This window comes from Carex rostrata, chromosome 7 (assembly GCF_964058835.1).
Source record: "Carex rostrata chromosome 7, lpCarRost1.2, whole genome shotgun sequence".
Classification (NCBI taxonomy): domain Eukaryota; kingdom Viridiplantae; phylum Streptophyta; class Magnoliopsida; order Poales; family Cyperaceae; genus Carex; species Carex rostrata.
The window spans coordinates 11,913,301-11,936,111 of record NC_135924.1 but is presented as its reverse complement, the minus strand read 5'-3'; the positions used below and the strand labels follow the sequence as shown (position 1 = coordinate 11,936,111).

The 22,811-nt window shown below is 32.9% G+C and overlaps 1 protein-coding gene across 1 annotated transcript; it reads right to left on the bottom strand.

Moving 5' to 3' along the window:
• Nucleotides 1-1,329: 1,329 nt before the first annotated feature.
• Nucleotides 1,330-22,596, bottom strand: LOC144557596 (subtilisin-like protease SBT5.3). The gene is made up of 12 exons (XM_078306192.1): nucleotides 22,459-22,596; nucleotides 22,234-22,349; nucleotides 22,014-22,111; nucleotides 21,501-21,665; nucleotides 18,418-18,526; nucleotides 14,776-14,989; nucleotides 14,353-14,655; nucleotides 14,044-14,138; nucleotides 13,458-13,700; nucleotides 12,886-13,214; nucleotides 11,924-12,441; nucleotides 1,330-1,458 (listed from the first exon to the last, which is right to left on the bottom strand). Exons 1-12 carry the CDS (start codon nucleotides 22,534-22,536, stop codon nucleotides 1,438-1,440), a joined length of 2,289 nt encoding a protein of 762 aa, XP_078162318.1. The 5' UTR covers nucleotides 22,537-22,596; the 3' UTR covers nucleotides 1,330-1,437.
• Between the last annotated feature and the right edge of the window lie 215 nt (nucleotides 22,597-22,811).

Here is a 22,811-nt window from a genome sequence, read left to right as displayed (position 1 = left end):
TACATTCAAATTGCTTTCTAAAATGAAAATAACAACATTATTTTGAAATAAATTAATATTATTCTCATGAATCCAATGTACCCAAGCGGTACATGCAAGCATAATAACAAATGAATTATTTGGATTCGGTTCAGCGAGGTCAAAAATTCGTGATTCATGAATAATTTAGGAATGATTCGGAATTTCCGAACCAGAGATCTCAGTCCTACAAGAGAGCAAAAAAAAAAAAAATGTTCTGGAAAAAAATTGCGAAAAATTCGTAAACGGAAAAAAATCGTAAGATTCACAAATTATTTGGGTTTAATTCGGTCAAAGTTCGGTCATCCAAATAATTTCGCGTTCGATTCAGCATCACCCGAAATTGGATTCTCTCAATTAATTGGTAACTCTGGAATTATAAGACATGCACGCCAATGCAAAATAATACTTAATAACAAACATCAATGTATTCCCCCAGCAAAAAAAGGAAAAAAAAATTACATGACATATCTAGTAGACAAAAAATATTCTGACCATATTATATGTAGAGGAGGAAGCCAATTACACTTTTTTTTGTGACACCGAATTACACTTTTGATTTTTAAAGTTTTCAAAGTTCAAATAGTCGATCCAACCCTATCTTAATAAATAGTACAAAATTTTCAAAAAAAAAAAAAAAATTTGATATGTAATCACATTTTAACATATCCATTATTTTGAACAGTTTGAATCAACTGTTTGAACTTTGAAAATATAAATTATAATTCGGTGTGACCAAAAAAATATGTAATTGGATCCCTCCAATAATATATGTATAACAAAAAATATTTTCTTGCGGTAGCGAAGGCCCGTGAAAGGAGAAATGGATTGGGCCTTCGGTGTAGTGTTTGAACTAAGGCGATAATAATTTTAAAATCTATGTTGGCACTTTCAATTTCACTTTCACTGATGCAGTACAATTGCTAAGTTTGAAAGATTTTACTAAATGAAATACTTTCACAGATTCACGCTCTCACAAAATATTCAATTCCTTGATTGTCATTGTCTCTCTCTCTCTCTCTCTCCTCTATTTTCTCTCCCTTTGTAAAAGCAGTTGCATGAATGTACGGGTTGTGAAATTATTACAACATTTGTAATAATTTCACTGTTCTATTCATTTAATATTTTAGTATTTCCTTTAAATTTCCAAGTGAAGCTTTAGAGAGAAAATTCATAGTCTCATAGATAGAATGGAATCAAAGAGATCATAATCTGACTGGAAGGAGAACAAGATGGATATGAGCGTGTGCCTCATCTCACCTTGTTATATATCTTAATTACAAGGGTGTAGCTGGATTTACATAGACCTCCTTAAATTGATACAGTGTTAATTATTTTGTTATTTCAATTATGCACAGTGCCAATCAAATTTACAAAAATAAATTATTTTAGGCACAAACAATTGATGTAATTATGCCTTCAATGATCAATGGTAGATGACTGAAACATTCAAGAAACTTTTTGAATAGTCCGAAAAAGAAATCGACCAGAAGACTTAAATATTTAATTTTGGTTTCTCTAGGAACTGGTCAGTACTGATAAAAACAGAGAGCTTTTGGAGGAAGAGAAAAACAAGAACACAATTATCTTTTTATAAACTCTTAAACAATTTTTCTTCTCTTACTTTGCAACTGAGATACAATTATTTATTTATAGCCTTAGACATGACTCTTAAAATTCGTACAGTAATTTAAACAAAAACAGAATTCAAAACAACTCAAAACAGAATACATAGCAGCACAGTAAATTCTGACCCTTTGGTACTAAAACTGCCATAACTTATTGTTGAAAACTCCAAACGACTTGAAACTTGAACCATCTGAATCTAAACTCGAAAAGACATAAAATACATAATTTATTTGTCCATAATGACCTCCATTTTCCCCTTCAACTTTGCATTTCATATAGCCTTAAAATCTGTCTCAGTTTTGAGTTTAAACTTTAACAAGTACAGCCACAGGACTTCTTACATGCCGTATTCCATCTGACCAAGTAATGCTTCCGAATACATAGTCAGAGCTAGCGGTATCCACATGAAAAGTTACCTTAAATTTCATCTCTTCACCGGCGCCTAACTTTAAACAATCAGGCTCCACCTTGACTTGAATACCACTCGGTTCCTCAACTGTTACAGTGTATATACCCGCGGGACCGACATTTTTAATTGTGCGGGCTACTGTTACTGAGCCTGTGAGGTTATAAATTGTAAATGAGGGGTAGTTGAAGTCTTTAATATCTTGACTATTTGAAGGGCATTGATAGCCCGGTTCGAATAATGATAGTTGGGTTGAGTTGTAGCCAAGAGAGCAAAAAAAGTTCAAATAGTCGGTCGAGTTGAGGTCGTAAATCAATCCCCGGGTTACATATAATGGATATAGGAACTAAAACGGTCTTTGAATGATTCTTTTAAGAGTGTAGTACAAAAATTTTAAGGATTCAGTGTGTTGTATGCATGAGTGTAGTACAAAATTTATTTTGGTATAGTTTAAGAGTTTAGATTATCTAACAGCTTTTTGATGTATTTATTTTTCTAAGTTCTGATACACTAGATTGTGAGGTATGTTTCAAATGCTGTAAAACAACTTTTATTTATTCATTGTAGAACTTGACAGCTGCTGTCAAGTTTAAAAGAGAGAGAAAGAGAGAGACTTGTTACAAGTGAAGGTGGCATCAAACTCATTCTGGCAAATTCCTTTCCACTCGCTTGGGACATCAGCCATTCCATCATCTGCAAAGCTTTTTGATTCTGGCCATACACCTACAAATATATCAACGCACAAAAAATAAAATGGTCCACTGATTTCAAAAGTTAGAAAAAAAATGATTTATATAGAAACTAATATTGATGTAAAAGACGATGATGGTGATGATGATAATGATAATGATAATAATAATAATAATAATAATAATAATAATAATAATAATAACAACAGTAACAATAATAATAATATTATTAAATAATAATAATAATATGGAAGATGACAGTGCAATTTGGCATTTGGATTTCAAGGATACATTGATGAATTTTAAAAGTGTCTTTCAAATTTCAGCATTTTTTTTTTTTGCCTTACACTCAATAATAGAATATAGGGATAATTTACTAAAGGAGCAATGAAGAGGTTCCCCAAATTGCATTTTCTGTACTGATGCCAAAAATGTTAATCATCTATTTTCTTGATGTAGTTATGTGACATAATTAAGGTACTTTAATGGATATAATTATAGTTATAACATAAAAGTTAATTAATGCTCAGGATATAGATATTGTCTAAAGTGCTTGTTTATCTCTGCCAAGTGACCAATTAGTTTTTTTTGTTCAAACTTTTGTTGGCAGATTTATTATGCGCTTATGAACAGAAAGGAATAGAAGAATATTTCAGGGTGTTGGCCTGTTGGTAGGGCTGCTAATGAGTCAAGCCGGCTCGCGAATCAATGAGTTGAGCGGCTCAATATTTCATAACGAATCGGACTCGAAACTAAAAAATGTCCTAACTCAACTCGGCTCACTTTTGAAAGAAAAAAGCTCGGCTCGGCTCGGCTCGACTCATGTAAACACTTGGCTCGACTCGCGAGTCGGCTCATATTACATGTTAAAAAAAATGATTATTTAATTATTTTAAAGAAATGATTGAAGTGGGATAGAGGTATTCTTGTGACTTTAAATTACATGTTGAAAAACTTTGATTATTTTTTAAAGAAAATGATCTAAAGAAATTTGAAAAAAAAATCATTTTTTCAAAATAATTTCGAAATGCAGGCTCATATTACATGTTGAAAACTTTGAAATTAGAAAAAGGGAAAATTTGAAATTTGAACAAATTTGAAATCTGAAAAATTTGAAATCTGAAAAAATTTGAAATCTGAAAAAAATTTGAAATCTGAAAAATTTTGAAATCTGAAAAAATTTGAAAACTGAAAAATTTGAAATCTGAAATATTTGAAATCTGGAAAATTTGAAATCTGAAAAATTTTGAAATCTGAAAAATTTGAAATCTGAAAAATTTGAAATCTGAAAAAATTTGATCTGAAAAATTTGAAATTTGGAATTTGAACTTTTTCCAATTTTCAATTTTTTTTTTAATTTCAAATTTCAAATTTTTTCTTTTTCAAATTTCAATGATTTTCAACATGTAATATGAGCTGGCATTTTGAAATTATTTTAAAGAAATTATCATTTTTTCAAATTGTTTAGATCATTTTCTTTAAAAAATAATCAAAGTTTTTCAACATGTAATTTAAAGTCACAAGAATATCTCTATTCCACTTCGATCATTTCTTTAAAATAGTTAAATGATTATTTTTTCAACATATAATATGAGACGGCTCGCGAGTTCACGAGCCAAGTGCTTACATGAGCCGAGCCGAGCTGAACTTTTTTCTATTAAAAGTGAGCCGAGTTAGAGCCGAATCATTTTGCTTCTCTCATTGAGCCGAGCCGAATTTGAGCCGAACCTTAATCATTAGTTGCCAACAGGCTGTTGGGTGCTCTTTCTCATTTCTGCCTAATCAATTTGCCCTATTTTTGAGTTATTTTAGTAGAGAGAGCAATATCAATGTTTTTGTTAAGTACTGGGTCTATTATGTAAAAGAGAGATATTTGGAACTTTTTTGATATTTTCTCCAGCAAGCTCTATAATGAAAAGAGAGTACAGGTACGGATCTGTTTGCTGCACAACAGTTGTTTGTGATATTATCTAAGTAAAATTGTTGCTGGTACAAGATCCCTATCACAGGGGGGGGATAGAGAGACAAGAAAATACAACTATTGATGCATTAGTTTTGAGCTTATATATATTATATGTGTACATGAAGAGTTAGGTGGCTGAATTGTCTTTTTTTGAATTTGCTGTTTTATGGTTTTTTAGTTTGGTTGTATATGGATGCAGTTAGGATGGCAATTGGCCAATTGCTGAGTAGCATGTAGTTGGGTTTTCTATTATGCATGTTGTACAGGTAGGGGTGAAAACGGAGCCGGATTATCCGGCGGATATCCGCTCCGTATCCGGATATAATCCGAATCCGGATAATCCGGATTCGGATAATTCCCGGATACGGATTCGGATAATTTTCGGAAATCCATAAAAGATCCGGATACGGATACGGATTCGGAGTCCTAAACGGAGCGGATATCCGGATTATCCGGATTCGGATAATTTGGCCAAACCCATATAAAAGAGGAATAAATATTTGCTATAGGTGGGATTTGAACCCATGTCCTCCCATCTCAATGCCTTAAGACCAAGCTTCAAACCACTACACCACAACATCTTTTGTTACCATACACTTATTTGATATATATATATTATATGAATAGATTATCTTTCATCTCTTATAAGTTCATTAATATTTATATTTAATGTTTTAATTAATATTTGTATTTTAGAAGTTCATATATCTTAATTATCCGACCATTATTCGTTTTATATCCGTATTCGAATCCGTATCCGTGGACTATCCGTTCCGTATCCGTATCCGTTTAAGGCGGATTTGGTATTGAATTTTGATATCCGTTTACTATCCGTATCCGTATCCGCTCATTATCCGACAGATGCGGATATGGTATTAGCATTATCCGCTCCGTATCCGCTCCGTTTTCACCCCTATGTACAGGGGTGTCATAGCACCCTTTTGTCTGTTTATTCGATTTGTATCATATTCGATTGATAAGATACATATGGATAATAAACTTTTCTGTTAGTTTATTGGGATGGATATGAGTAAATTTTTTTGTTAGCTTAACGGGTAAATTAAACTACGGAGAAAGACTATTTTTTACCCATTTTCTATGAAGTAATTATAGAAAATTAAATTATACATATCTACATATATTTATATGGAGATGAGGCGTGACATGGTATAGTATTATTCAAGATCCAAATATAAATATGAAAATTCTAAATGTGTTTTTTTTTTAATTCATTTTCCAATCGTTGATCCAAATTTTCATGAGACATCTTAAACATCTTTATGGTTTGGTTCTTTCTCAAATTTTCATTAGCCATATTAATTATATTCATTCATTTATCGCTTTAGAGCCATACAAAAATTAATCATTCCATGACTCCATATCATTATTCATTTTTTCTTCTTTTCTCTTGTTTTGAAAAAATATTTTATTGAAAGCCCAGAAAGGGATATCAATAGACAATAGCACCATTTTATCTGACTCATATTGTATTCTATAAGACAGGTACTAGTAAAAAAAAATTAGCTTGTTAGGTAAGGATATGAGTAAGATCTTTTTTTTATTAACTTAATAGATATGGATATAAAAATATTTCCACCCGATCTGAATCATACCCATCGCACCAATTGACACCCATTAACACATTAACCTAAATAATACTATGCTCATTAGTATATAGAATTTAAAATGAGTAATTACTACTGAGCATATCATTATCCAATTATATTTAATATTGCCAAACAATTACACAAAAAAGGAAAAAGTAATGTAACTGGTACCTGTATCAAGATTTCCAATAATAGTGTTTTTACCATACCCTGCTTTGCTCCAGAGGGAATTTGAATTGACATTTCCATCACTTTCTAGACCTAGAAATTGCCAGGATCTAGTAGTATGAAGCTCGTATTCTCTGCTTGGAAACACTGATACCACCCCTGGTAACTCTGCAACAAATTATGCAATTCTGGTGTTATTTTTTGTTTATTTATTTTCCTGTAAATTACTGTATTTTAATATATTACTGGGGCTGTTTTATCTTGTGTCCTGAAAAGAGATATCCTTTACATAGAATTTAGTATCACTGTTTTTGAGTACTTTTTATTTTTTCTAAAGTCGCGGAAAATTTTGATGAAATTTTTTTTACATTGAATATCTCCAAAATGATGAAAATTTTGATGAAAAACAAATAATGATTTACTGAGAGGAATGTGCTTTGGACCCTCCACATCAAAGAAAAAAATAACAAATTAAACAGTTTAGCTATTAAAATGAAGGAATAAGTGATGAGGATGGAGAAATATATACTTGATATCTTGTTTGCAGTTTCCTCGTCAATTGTCGCAGCAAAACCATTAATGTGCTGTGTATACGAGTAAAATATTGCCTTTTTTGCTGCTTTCGGGCTGCATATTAAAATTTTGCAAACATCATCAACTGCTAAATTAAGCAAAAGATTTTGCATTTTTTTTTTGTTCAAATTTTAACGTATGGATGTATTTGCTTACCTTCCCAAAATCGATCCTAAGAGCTTACAGTGAGATTTGGCTACTCTTGCATAATGTAATGCCTGGTTGCTAGCAGCAAGAAGACGTGGCGGTTCGCCAAGATACACAATGTATGGCTACATCAGAAATTAACGTGTAAAATGAAATGGTTAAGTTTGATAATATACATTTCTCTTTTAAATTATGGAGAGACTAATGAAGAAGAGGATGATTTAAACTCTGTACCACTTTATCAGTAGCTATGGCATTTTCTTTCAAAAGGAACAATGAGATCACAGCAAACCAGAAAAATTTGTAACCCATCTCTCTCTCTCTCTCTCTCTCTACACCTTGATTGTGTATTTTAGAAAGGAGAATTGAACAGGAGTGCAGAGCTCTGTTTTTGGTCCTGTATTTTATAGCCTAGTATTGGGTGCAAAAATCTTATCTATTTGGATTTTTCTCTCCTTGTTTGAAGGAGTATTACCAAACGAAGACAGTTGTATCTAGCAGTTATTTTAACGATCTTTAATACTTACAAAACTAAACTATTAATTAATTCTAATTAGGAGAATTGGAAAAGAGCACCAAATTCTCCTCCCAAATTTTTTTACCAAAGTTTAGTTCTAGTATACATCAACTTTTATGTATATCTATAAATTTGATATTTTAGAAAGTACCTTTTGAATTGAAAATTTTAAATTATAGATGTATTCTTCATTTTTTCTAAAATTGCATGTGTATCAATCAAATTCTAGATGACTTGACCAAAAAATTATCTAAAGACATCTAGTTTCTATCAAATTAATTAGTTAGTTATCTGTCATCATAAAAAGCATTCTTTCTCTATCAATTTCAATATGTGCTCACGTCATTCTTAGGCAATCTCAAGAGTCAACATCTGATTTCACGATTGAATTCGTCGTTTGAAATCTCGGACTTTGAAATTAACCTCACAAAAAATTTGGTGAGCTTAAAACACTCTAGTTCTACTCTATAAAAGTGAAGGCTCAGGGAAAACCTATTTAAATGTGTAAAGCATAGTAGATTCGGTGGACATCGGACTTAAATGTGGCCTCATATCCAAACCTAATACAGGAGCATATATAATTAGTTTGTTGATAGGGAAATTTGCCGCTTAAATCACACATGTACAACTTGATTGTATATGAATAGGTTAAATCGAACTATTTAAAGCAATTAAGAAATAAACCGGAATATTAATAAATAAATTGAAGTATTTAAAGCAATTGATTAAGAAATAAACCGGGGTGGTCCAGATCAAATTCATAATATATAAAAGTTCGGTCGGCTCAGTTATTTCGGTTTTGAAAATTTCCAAACCGAATCAAACTGAAGTTATAATTCAGTTCTAAAAAACAAACCGAACCGAACCATTAAACCTAAAAAACCGAACCGTTTGATCCAAACTAATTCGGTTTGGTTTTTTTTTATTGTATAAATTCAAAATTGTTTTTCTTTTCTTAATATAATACATTAATATTTTTTTTGAAACAAAATATAGTGTGTTGTCAACTTTCCACGAAAACATTGTAACATTCAATATCCTCATAAAACTTTAACATCTTAATTTTATTTATCCTTTTTATTTGTTTAATCTTTTATTCAGTTATTTTAAAAATAAAATTGATAAATATGCCCTAGCATATAGTTACACAACCACTGGAGACATCCATTTAGATTTCTCTGTGTACTAATTTAAAATATGATTAACAAATTAATCTACGAGATTAAAGGGCGGAGTCAGAGAGAGAGAGTGGGGGTCAATTGACCTCTATTTTTTTCTTAATTTTTTTTTTAGGTACGAGTTTTTATATAATTTAGAGTAAAATATTGTCGCGGTACTGTAAAATTGACTCTCATTCTTCTCATTGTTAACGAATTAATAAAAAAAGAAAAGTGTAACCAATGAGAAGTACTTGAAGTCCCCATGAAGAAATCTAAATGAGATATTTAACTAAGGTTTACAATTAACTGCACTTATAACAAATTAATCTACTTGAGTTTATTAAAGGTGTTGAGGAGATGACGTATGATCTCCATTTGACAAATCAATGGATATCTCCAATGGTTGGGTAATAGTATGTAGGGGTACATATGTCAATCAACATTTGGAAGTATTTAAATAAAAAGGGATAGAGAAAAGAATGTGTTTGATAGTAAATCACTTTAAAACATTGTGTTTGTTAGTAATAAAATTAGTAAAATGATGAAGTGTTGAATAAAAGACAATCATATATTCATATTCTCATATAAGATATTAACAGTGAAATAGAATAGTGAGTGTAACAATGTCAAAAGTTAAGAGATTTTGTGGGTTCACTTTAAACCGCATATAAGGTGCTTTAATTGTACTTCATCCTAAATCACTTCAGTTGAGAATTTTAAGATTATTTAATGGTATTACAATTTTATATTATATATATATATATATATAAAACATTTCAATTTACATTAAAAAAAATTTAAAAAAATCATCAATTTTCTTAAACAAATAGGGAATCAATTGATCCATTATCTTCATTTAAATCTGCCCTTAACTACATCTATTGTCAAAACTCAAACACATACATAAAATGTTGAATCAACACTAGCCCAAAATTATTTTATAGATTAAAAAATATACATTCAAATTGCTTTCTAAAATGAAAATAACAACATTATTTTGAAATAAATTAATACTATTCTCATGAATCCAATGTACCCAAGCGGTACATGCAAGCATAATAACAAATGAATTATTTGGATTTGGTTCAGCGAGGTCAAAAATTTGTGATTCGTGAATAATTCATAAATGATTCGGAATTATCCAAACCAGAGATCTCAGTCCTACAAGAGAGCCAAAAAAAAAAAAAAAAAAAAAAAAAAAAAAACCAAAATGTTCTAGAAAAATTTTGTGAAAAAATCGTAAGATTTGCAAATTATTTGGGTTTAATTCGGTCAAAATTCAGTCATCCAAATAATTTCGCGTTCAGTTCAGTATCACCAGAAATTGGATTCTCTCGATTAATTGGTAACTCTGGAATTATAAGACATGCACGCCAATGCAAAATAATACTTAATAACAAACATCAATGTATTCCCCCAGCAAAAAAAGGAAAAAAAATTGCATGACATATCTAGTAGACAAAAAAATATTCTGACCATATTATATGTAGAGGAGGATGCTAATCACACTTTTTTTTTGTGACACCGAATTACACTCTAGATTTTTAAAGTTTTTAAAGTTCAAATAGTCGATCCAAACCGTTCAACATAATTGATATATTAAAATGTGCTTGCAGATCAAATTTTATATTTTTTTGAATTTGTTTTACTATCTATTAAGTATTTAACAAAATCGCTATATTTAGACTATTGAGTGTTTTTACCTATCTTAATAAATAGGACAAAAATTCAAAAAAATATAAAATTTGATATTCAATCACATTTTAACATATCCATCATTTTGAACGATTTGAATTGACTGTATAAACTTCGAAAATATAGAGTGTAATTCAGTATCACCAAAAAAAAATGTAATTTGATCCCTCCTCTAATATATGTATAACAAAAAATATTTTCTTGCGGTAGCGAAGGCCCGTGAAAGGAGAAATGGATTGGGCCTTAGGTGTAGTGTTTGAACTAAGGCGATAATAATTTTAAAATCTATGTTGGCACTTTCAATTTCACTTCCACTGATGCAGAACAATTGCTAATTTTGAAAGATTTTTACCAAATGAAATCCTTTCACAGATTCATGCTCTCACAAAATATTCAATTCCTATTGGTTGTCATTGTCTCTCTCTCTCTCTCTCCTCTATTTTCTCTCCCTTTGTAAAAGCAATTGCATGAATGTACGGGTTGTGAAATTATTACAACATTTGTAATAATTTCACTGTTTTATTCATTTAATATTTTAGTATTTCCTTTAAATTTCCAAGTGAAGCTTTAGAGAGAAAATTCATAGTCTCATAGATAGAATGGAATCAACGAGATCATAATCTGACTGGAAGGAGAACAAGGTGGATATGAGCGTGTGCCTCATCTCACCTTGTTATATATCTTACAAGGGTGTAGTTGGATTTACATAGACCTCCTTAAATTGATACAGTGTTCATTATTTTGTTATTTCAATTATGCACAGTGCCAATCAAATTTACAAAAAGAAATTATTTTAGGCATAAACAATTGATGTAATTATGCCTTCAATGATCAATGGTTGATGAATGAAACATTCAAGAAACTTTTTGAATAGTCCGAAAAAAAAATCGACCAGAAGACTTAAATATTTAATTTTGGTTTCTCTAGGAACTGGTCAGTACTGATAAAAACAGAGAGCTTTTGGAGGAAGAGAAAAACAAGAACACAATTATCTTTTTATAAACTCTTAAACAATTTTTCTTCTCTTACTTTGCAACTGAGATACAATTATTTATTTATAGCCTTAGACATGACTCTTAAAATTCGTACAATAATTAAAACAAAAACAGAATTCAAAACAACTCAAAACAGAATACATAGTAGCATAGTAAATTCTGACCCTTTGGTACTAAAACTGCCATAACTTATTGTTGGAAAATCCAAACGACTTGAAACTTGAACCATCTGAATCTAAACTCGAAAACACATAAAATGCATAATTTATTTGTCCATAATGACCTCCATTTTCCCCTTCAACTTCGCATTTCATATAGCCTTAAAATCTGTCTCAGATTTGAGTTTAATCTTTAACAAGTACAGCCACAGGACTTCTTACATGCCGTATTCCATCTGACCAAGTAATGCTTCCGAATACATAGTCAGAGCTAGGGGTATCCACATGAAAAGTTACCTTAAATTTCATCTCTTCACCGGCGCCTAACTTTAAACAATCAGGCTCCACCTTGACTTGAATACCACTCGGTTCCTCAACTGTTACAGTGTATGTACCCGCGGGACCGACATTTTTAACTGTGCGGGCTACTGTTACTGAGCCTGTGAGGTTATAAATTGTAAATGAGGGGTAGTTGAAGTCCTTAATATCTTGACTATTTGAAGGGCATTGATAGCCCGGCTCGAATAATGATAGTTGGGTTGAGTTGTAGCCAAGAGAGCAAAAAAAGTTCAAATAGTCGGTCGAGTTGAGGTCATAAATCAATCCCGGATCTGCTGCTGCATTTGGGTTCACATGGCCCGACCCGTAGCTGAATGGTGTGGCAGTTATAAACGATGAGTTTAAGATATTCTTTCCCTGATTATCTTTGATTGATGCTGCAATATTTTGTTTTTAAAGAAAAATAACCCTTTGTAAGTAATATAAATTGAAGCACCTAAAGGGAAAAAGTTATCAATATAATTTTTCGCTTAGCATAACAATTTCAGCAATGGGGAAAAAAAGAACAGGAAATAGGGTTTTTTGCAGAAAGTTAAACCACCATATAAAATTTATAAAATAAACACTTGAAGATAACAAAAGTACATATCTATTATTTCTGACGAGGATGATTGTTTGGTCCTTCGAGCATAGCTCAGGACCTCAAATAAAATTATTATTTCAAAGGAATTTTATTTCAGAACTATCGTAAAAATGATAGATGCCTACATTGCATGGCATGATCCATTTGGTGAGAAAAGGAATTTTCATGCAAAATCCACCAGACTAATAACTCAATGCATATTGCGTCCAACAAAAAAATAGCAGAATTTTTGTATTACCAGTGGTCATAATAGCTGATCGGATGGCTGCTGGGGACCAATGAGGGTAGAGAGTGTGGAGAAGACCAACAATCCCTGATATGTGGGGGCATGACATGGACGTACCAGACACAAAGTTGAATTTTACACGGCGTTTATCAAAGTCCCGATTAGTTGGTGAAGTTGCCTCAGTGTATGCTGCTAGAACAGTGACACCTGGGGCCGTTATATCAGGCTTCAAGATTCCAGGGGTAATTGAATTTGGCCCTTGAGACGAAAATGAAGCCATATACGGTGCCGGCATTGTGTTGAGTACAGTTTCTGGTTTTGTTACATAACCAAGTACCTCACTGTAATTTAGTGAGCCTGATGTTAGCTTTATGGTTATTTTATCCATCCGTAAAAAAAAAAAAAAAAAAAAAAAAAAAAAAAAAAAAAAAAAATCTAGTTCAGTAAAGAAAAATTAACACAAGATGACATCTGATCACTATGCATATATAGTATGTATTGATTTGAGGTTATATGCTTTGTGCTATACCTCAAAAGTACCAAGTAAAATCTAACAACATTCAACTCATATGATATGTACAAACCTGTTTGATTTGAGGTAAGATGACAAAGTTTGACTGTCAGAGTAGGTAATTGCAACGGCCGGAAGAACGTGTTCATTAGGAATGATATCATTGCCGGAGATGTTAGTATTAATCAGGACCATACCCACTCCACCAGCTTCCAAAACAACTTCTCCTTTAGTAATCGGATTCAATCCTCTTGTGCAAATCACTATTGAACCGTTAACCTTAGCAGAATCTAACGAACCATTGAGGCATAGCCGACTGCCATATAATATTCATACATAGCATAATGTTAATATATAGTAGATTTCTATACTGAGAACAGCTGCATGCTCAAGTTATATGTCGAGTTAAGAACTGTCTATAAAATTTTGCCACGTAATATATATCTGTATCTCAACTTCTGATGTCATGATTGGTAGTCTCATTTTTGTTTCTATTTGCTTGATTTTGTATAAACCTTTTGTATTCATGTTTGCTGATTTTGTGCGTTTGCTACAGTATTTTGGAGAATGGTGGTATTGCTTGTCAGTAGCTTTGTTGGAATTTTTATGTACTACTTTATATTAATAAAATTTATTACTGTAACAATAAAAAGTCTTACGCCTCAAATTCTGTTGAATTGGCCGCACGAGCATCTGTTGACATGATAATTGGGTATTTTCCGTGTGCTAAATTTGTTGATGAGAGACTCAGACCCTAAATTTTTAAAAAGGCATCCAGGTTAAGAGTAACAAATGTTAAATTTATTATAAGCTATTATGAAACCAAATTGAAATCAAATAATTTATTATCACACTGACTTAATTGATTGCAAGTAATAGTGCACAAGGACAGATCTTTTTTATGGTAGCTTAACTAGCATATCCATAATGGAATTAAAATCTGAATAAACATACATATTTCCATTTACCTTCAGGGTTGTGTTACCAAAATAAAGATAGGCAGGGAACTCCCGATCCATTGTGCTAGCTGCCACTGTGAATATCCATGGTGCCAGATTAGTAACCGTTCCAGCTGTAGGGCCTGAGTTACCGGCCGAGCAGACAACTTTTATGCCGTTCTTGACTGCATGAAATGACCCAATGGCAATCACGTCATTGAAATAATCCCTTGGTCTCCCACCCAGCGACACAGACACGACATGAACACCATCAGAGATAGCTGCCTCAAAAGCTGCAAGGATGTCGGCCCCAAAACATCCAGGCCAGCATACCTATATTGGTAAGAGCAGACATAAGCATATACAGAAGCATTAGGAAGATATACCCTGTTTCCATTTTTTTTTTTATCTTTGCCCAAGTATGATGTGAACAATGAAACAAAATTAACAAACCTTGTAAGCTGCGACACGAGCATGGGGCGAACCCCCTTTAGCCGTGCCACTACCATAGCCAAAGAAACTCGCATTGGCCACAAATGTTCCACCAGCCGTTGAAAGAGTATGAGTCCCATGGCCATCAATGTCGCGAGGTGTCTGAAATGATATGTTTAGTGGCCCCACATATGCCTCATATCCCTTATTAAAATATCTCGCACCAATCAACTTTCTGCAAAAAAATATGTATGATAAACCCTCTTCAAGGTTGTACCATGTACAATTAATTGTACATATACAGCTAGCAAGCCATTACATACAGAGGCGGATACAAGTTAAAGTTAATGGGGGTCAATTGACCCCCATTCATTTTCAATTTTTTGTAATTATACATGACTTTCTACGTAATTCAGAGTAACCTGTTGTTGGTACTGTAAAATTGACATCCATACGTAGCGTGAAAATTTTATATAATTGATCCTCATTTATGTTTGACTCTCATAACTTGAGAGTCTAGCTCCGCCGCCCCTAATTACATACAATGGATGCAGGAACTAAAGTAGTCTCCGAATGATTATTTTTCATGCCTAATTCAAATCCCAAGTGAACCGGGTCTATACTCTAAAAATTGATGTCATTGTAGCAAGATGTGCATGACGAAGTCAGCCCCATTTTTTACAACCGAACAAAAGATGTTGTGTTCTTGATGCTGATTTATTTTTTCTCTATTTTTTTTAATTTGAACATTTTTGTTCTTTTTTTTCATTTGAACAGTTTGAGGGCATAAAACTTATGCTTACAGAACAAGATGCCAAGACAAAACATGCCAACTTGGAACAAAATGTGGAAATTTAAATTGACCCGCAAATATGAGAAACTTCATGGACAATTTGAATATTTTGAAAGAGAGAGAGAGAGAGAGGGAAAAAAAAAACTACGCCACACAGATTTGAGCTATTTTGGCTGCAAAATGTGGAGGCCCATGCAATTTTACAGCGGGGTTGGACACAACAGGTGGGGGGTGGAGATTCGATCCAACAGTTTGATCAGATAGTTACAAACATGCTTGATGGAGTTGCACGATTGGCATACAGGAAATTTCAGTGAGATAGAAGCTCAATTCGTTTATTGTAAAAAGGCTCTGTTATTATTTAATCAAATTGAGGAACATCAAAATTTGGCACAGCATGAGTTTTTGTTGCGCAATAAAAATAGAGAACGGATCTATATGTTGGCCAATTTTATTGAAACTAAGTGGAAGCAAAGATCCACTTGCAATTGCAATTGGTTGAAAAGCGGGGACAAAAACACAAAGTTTTTTCACGCTTTTGCGTCAGCTAGAAGCACAAAAAATGCCATTACTCAAATAATTCATGAACATGCACAAATAACAAATGAGGAGACAATCAGGAGCCTATTTAAGCAACACATGGAAGGTCTCCTTGGCTCAAGCAATCAGGTATTGGATTCAACCCGATAGCACCTGTGGATCTTTCTTTCATGCAAGAACAGTTCACACCTGAAGAGGTGTATGGTGCAGTTTTGAGTTTGGCTAAGCATATGACATCGGGGCCGGATAGGTTGCCTAATGAATTTTTACAAGCACATTGGCCGGATCTAAAACTTTGGGTGATGAACATCTTTGACCGATTCTTTCACATTACCTTGCATTTGAGGGAAATAAATAAGGCAAACATAGTGATGATTCCGAAAAAAGAAGCCTCTGAGATGGTGAATGATTTTAGACCCACTAGCATAATTAATGTGATCCCTAAGCTAATTTCTAAAGTGGTGGCAAATCGGATAAGACAGGTTCTACCCGACCTTATCTCTTCTCATCAAACAGCCTTCATTGGAGGCCAGCAAATTGCTGAAATTTAAATGCTACAAGGGGGATATTGCACCACATAAAATCCACTACAGATTCGGACATATTCGCAAAGCTAGACTTTGCAAAATCCTTCGACTCAGTGAGTTGGTCTTTTCTTCAACGGGTTTTAGAGAGTCGTGAATTCCCTAGCCGGACCATTAAGTGGATTATGGAAATGCTACAGATGACATCTTCGAGGGTAGTCATAAATGGAGAGGCTTCTGAATATTTCGAGTATCGTAAGGGGTTGAGACAAGGGGATCCATTATCCCCAATGCTCTTCAACTTAGTTGTGGATGTGTTACAACAGCTCATAGGTGTGGTAAATGAGGGGGTGAAAGAGCCAATTTCAAGCAAGTTGGAGGACTCGGTAATGGTTTTTCAATATGCCGATGATATGGCAATCATAGCCAATGTTCATAGAACAACAATAATTACACTAAAGATCATTTTGAGGCTTTTAGTGCAATTTCGGGCCTTCAAATAAATTACAACAAAAGTACCTTGGTGCCTTTAAATATTGCACAAGAGGAGCTAGCCATTATCAGTGACATCATGGGTTACAAGACCACAAGTTTCCTGGTGAGTTACCTCGGCATGCCTTTGACGGTAGTGCGACCGAATCGTCAACATTTAATGCCCTTGTTGGAAAGAATGGAGAAGAGGTTAGAGGGGTGGCAAAGGAAGCTAATTCAAGGGCAGCCGGCTACAATTGGTACACTCAGTTTTACCAACAATCCCAATATATTACATGGCGTGTTTTATGCTCCCGAAATGGGTGATTGTGAGAATGAACCTAATTAGAAGATCTTTCCTTTGGGGTAAAAATGAGGGATCAAGGAAGGGGGTCTCACTAACAAATTGGGCAATAGTTTCCTTGCCTAAAGTTTGGGGCGGTATGAGGGTAGCCGGCTTGGAGATTAGAAATGTGGCTTTAGTACTAAGATGGTGGTGGAGGGCCTACGCGGAGCCACATGCGCTTTGGACCGTGGTGATTACAAAAATCAAATGGAAGAGACATTACATGCAGGGCCCTAAACTTTGGACATCTCAAGGTCCGTCTTTTTGGGGCCTATTAGTTAAAATAAAACATGTTTTTCACTGGAACACATTGGCAAGTGGGAGATAGTATGGCCGTGTCTTTTTGGCTTGATTCTTGGGGAGAAACACTCTTGGTATCTCAAGATACCAAACCGCATTACCCAACAATTTCACTTAGAGATGCGGCACCAGTTCTGAGCATGGTGCTCCTGATCTAACTCTATCTCTAAATATAGAGTTCACAACATAGTCGGCACTACATCTATTATTCATTTGCCCATTTGCCACATATACTTGGTACTCGGTGCTATCAATCCTAAGATGCGGAATTATGCACCAGGCGATCATGATGTAGCAGGTTTGGGAACTGTCGTCTGATATGGCATGGCAGGGAACTGATACGTATGTAAAGAAAAATTGGGCCACTTTTTTTGCTTCAACGTGCTGGGTATTTGTGGAAACACCACAATGAAGTCGTTTTTGGGGGAAGGAAAACGCGTCCTGAAGTGCTGGCACAACGAGTGGTGCAAGATGCGAGGTTATGGATTCAGTATGCATGAGTGTGGTACAAAATTTAATTTGATAGTTTAAGAGTTCAGCTTATCTAACAGCTTTTTGATGTATTTATTTTTCTAAGTTCTGATACACTAGATTGTGAGGTATGTTTCAAATGTTGTAAAACAACTTTTATTTATTCAATGTAGAACTTGACAGGTGCTGTCAAGTTTAAAAGAGAGAGAGAGAGAGACTTGTTACAAGTGAAGGTGGCATCAAACTCATTCTGGCAAATTCCTTTCCACTCACTTGGGACATCAGCCATTCCATCATCTGCAAAGCTTTTTGATTCTGGCCATACACCTACAAATAAATCATCGCACAAAAATAAAATGGTCCACTAATTTCAAAAGTTAGAAAAAAATGATTTATATAAAAACTAATTACATTGATGTAAAAGATGATGATGATAATAATAACAATAATAATAATAACAGTAACAATAATAACAGTAACAGTAACAATAACAATAATATGGAAGATGACAGTGCAATTTGGCATTTGGATTTCAAGGAATTGATGAATTTTAAAAGTGTCTTTGAAACTTCAGCATTTTTTATGCCTTACACTCAATAATAGAATATAGGGATAATTTATTAAAGGAGCAATAATGAAGAGGTTCTCCAAATTGCATTTTCTGTACTGATGGCAAAAATGTTAATCATCTATTTTCTTGATATAGTTATGTGACATAATTAAGGTACTTTAATGCATATAATTATAGTTATAACATAAAAGTTAATTAATGCTCAGGATATAGATATTGTCTAAAGTGCCTGTTTATCTTTGCCAAGTGACCAATTAGTTTTTTTGTTCAAACTTTGTTGGCAGATTTATTATGCGTTTATGAACAGAAAGGAATAGAAGAATATTTCAGGGTGTGGCCTGTTGGTAGGGCTGCTAATGAGTCGAGCCGGCTCGCGAATCAATGAGTTGAGCGGCTCAATATTTCATAACGAATCGGACTCAAAACTAAAAAATGCTCCAACTAGACTCGGCTCACGTTTGAAAGAAAAAAGCTCGGCTCGACTCATGTAAACATTTGGCTCGACTCACGAGTCGGCTCATATTACATGTTAAAAAAATGATCATTTAATTATTTTTAAGAAATGATTGAAGTGAGATAGAGGTATTCTTGTGACTTTAAATTACATGTTGAAAAATGCCGGCTCATATTACATGTTGAAAACTTTGAAATTTGAAAAAGGAAAAATTTGAAATTTGAACAAATTTGAAATCTGAAAAATTTTGAAATCTGAAAAATTTGAAATCTGAAAAAATTTGAAATCTGAAAAAATTTGAAATCTGAAAAAATTTGAAATCTGAAAAAATTTGAAATCTGAAAAATTTTGAAATCTGAAAAAAATTGAAAACTGAAAAATTTGAAATATGAAAAACTTGAAATTTGAAAAATTTGAAATATGAAAAATTTTGAAATCTGAAAAATTTGAAATCTGGAAAATTTGAAATATGAAAAAATTTGATCTGAAAAATTTGAAATCTGAAAAAATTTGGAATTTGAACTTTTTCCAAATTTCAAATTTTTTTTTTAAATTTCAAATTTTTTCAGATTTCAAAATTTTTCTTTTTCAATGTTTTTCAACATGTAATATGAGCTGGCATTTTGAAATTATTTTAAAGAAATGATCATTTTTTTCAAATTTTTTAGATCATTTCTTTAAATAAATAATCAAAGTTTTTCAACAGGTAATTTAAAGTCACAAGAATATCTCTATTCCACTTCGAGCATTTCTTTAAAATAGTTAAATAATCATTATTTCAACATGTAATATGAGACGGCTCACGAGTCGAGTTGAGCCAAGTGCTTACATGAACCGAGCCGAGCTGAACTTTTTTTTATTAAAAGTGAGCCGAGTTAGAGCCGAATCATTTTGCTTCTCTCATTGAGCCGAACCGAGTTTGAGCCGAACCTTAATCATTAGTTGCCAACAGGTTGTTGGGTGCTCTTCTCATTTCAGCCTAATCAATTTGCCCTATTTTTGAGTTATTTTAGTAGAGAGAGCAATACCAATGTTTTTGTTAAGTACTGGGTCTATTATGTAAAAGAGAGATATTTGGAACTCTTTTGATATTTTCTCCACAAGCTCTATAATGAAAAGAGAGTACAGGTACGGATCTGTTTGCTGCACAACAGTTGTTTGTGATATTGTCTAAGTAAAATTGTTGCTGGTAGAAGATCCCTATCACAGGGGGGGGATAGAGAGAAGAAAATACAACTATTGATGCATTAGTTTTGAGCTTATATATATTATGTGTGTACATGAAGAGTTAGGTGGCTGAATTGTCTTTTTTGAATTTGCTGTTTCATGGTTTTTTAGTTTGGTTGTATATGGATGCAGTTAGGATGGCAATTACTGAGTAGCATGATGTAGTTGGGATTTCTATTATGCATGTTGTACAGGGGTATCATAGCACCCTTTTGTCTGTTTATTCTATTTGTATCATATTCGATTGATAAGATACATATGGATAATAAACTTTTCTGTTAGCTTATTGGGATGGATATGAGTAAATTTTTTTGTTAGCTTAACGGGTAAATTAAACTACGGAGAAAGACTATTTCTTACCCGTTTTCTATGAAGTAATTGTAGAAAATTAAATTATACATATCTACATATATTTATATGGAGATGAGGCTTGACATGGTATAGTATTATTCAAGATCCAAATATAAATATGAAAATTCTAAATGTGTTTTTTTTTTAATTCATTTTCCAACCGTTGATCCAAATTTTCATGAGACATCTTAAACATCTTTATGGTTTGATTCTTTCTCAAATTTTCATTAGCCATATTAATTATATTCATTCATTTATCGCTTTAGAGCCATACAAAAATTAATCATTCCATGACTCCATATCATTATTCATTTTTTCTTCTTTTCTCTTGTTTTGAAAAAATATTTTATTGAAAGCCCAGAAAGGGATATCAATAGACAATAGCACCATTTTATCTGACTCATATTGTATTCTATAAGACAGGTACTAGTAAAAAAAAAATAGCTTATTAGGTAAGGATATGAGTAAGATCTTTTTTTTATTAACTTAATAGATATGGATATAAAAATATTTCCACCCGATCCGAATCATACCCATCGCACCAATTGACACCCATTAACACATTAACCTAAATAATACTATGCTCATTAGTATATAGAATTTAAAATGAGTAATTACTACTGAGCATATCATTATCCAATTATATTTAATATTGCCAAACAATTACACAAAAAAGGAAAAAGGAATGTAACTGGTACCTGTATCAAGATTTCCAATAATAGTGTCTTTACCATACCCTGCTTTGCTCCAGAGGGAATTTGAATTGACATTTTCATCACTTTCTAGACCTAGAAATTGCCAGGATCTAGTAGTATGAAGCTCGTATTCTCTACTTGGAAACACTGATACCACCCCTGGTAACTCTGCAACAAATTATGCAATTCTGGTGTTATTTTTTGTTTATTTATTTTCCTGTAAATTACTGTATTTTAATATATTACTGGCGCTGTTTTATCTTGTGTCCTGAAAAGAGATATCCTTTACATAGAATTTAGTATCACTGTTCTGAGTACTTTTTATTTTTTCTAAAGTCGCGGAAAATTTTGATGAAATTTTTTTTACATTGAATATCTCCAAAATGATGAAAAATAAATAATGATTTACTGAGAGGAATGTGCTTCGGACCCTCCACAAAAAAAGAAAAAATAACAAATTAAACAGTTTAGCTATTAAAATGAAGGAATAAGTGATGAAGATGGAGAAATATATACTTGATATCTTGTTTGCTGTTTCCTTGTCAATTGTCGCAGCAAAACCATTAATGTGCTGTGTATACGAGTAAAATATTGCCTTTTTTGCTGCTTTCGGGCTGCATATTAAAATTTTACAAACATCAACAACTGCTAAATTAAGCAACCCATTTTCTAATATTAACAAAGATTATGCATTTTTTTTTTGTTCAAATTTTAACGTATGGATGTATTTGCTTACCTTCCCAAAATCGATCCTAAGAGCTTACAGTGAGATTTGGCTACTCTTGCATAATGTAATGCCTGGTTGCTACCAGCAAGAAGACGTGGCGGTTCGCCAAGATACACAATGTATGGCTACATCAGAAATTAACGTGTGAAATGAAATGGTTAAGTTTGATAATATACATTTTTCTTTTAAATTATGGAGCGATTAATGAAGAAGAGGATGATTTAAACTCTGTACCACTTTATCAGTAGCTATGGCATTTTCTTTCAAAAGGAAGAATGAGATCACAGCAAACCAGACAAATTTGTAACCCATCTCTCTCTCCCTCTCTCTACACCTTGATTGTGTGTTTTAGTTGAGAGATTGAACAGGACTGCAGAGCTTTGTTTTTGGTCCTGCATTTTATAGCCTAGTATGTTGATTTGAAGACAATTAACGGGTCCACCCCGTTTTGCATTTACCATCGGCAAGAAAATCAAACCGTTGGCATTGATGCCTTTTGCCATCGGTAAGATGGTCAACAGATGGTGTTTTACTTATTTACCATCGGTAAACAATCAGGTCCGTTGGTCTGCTGCTTTAATTAAAAG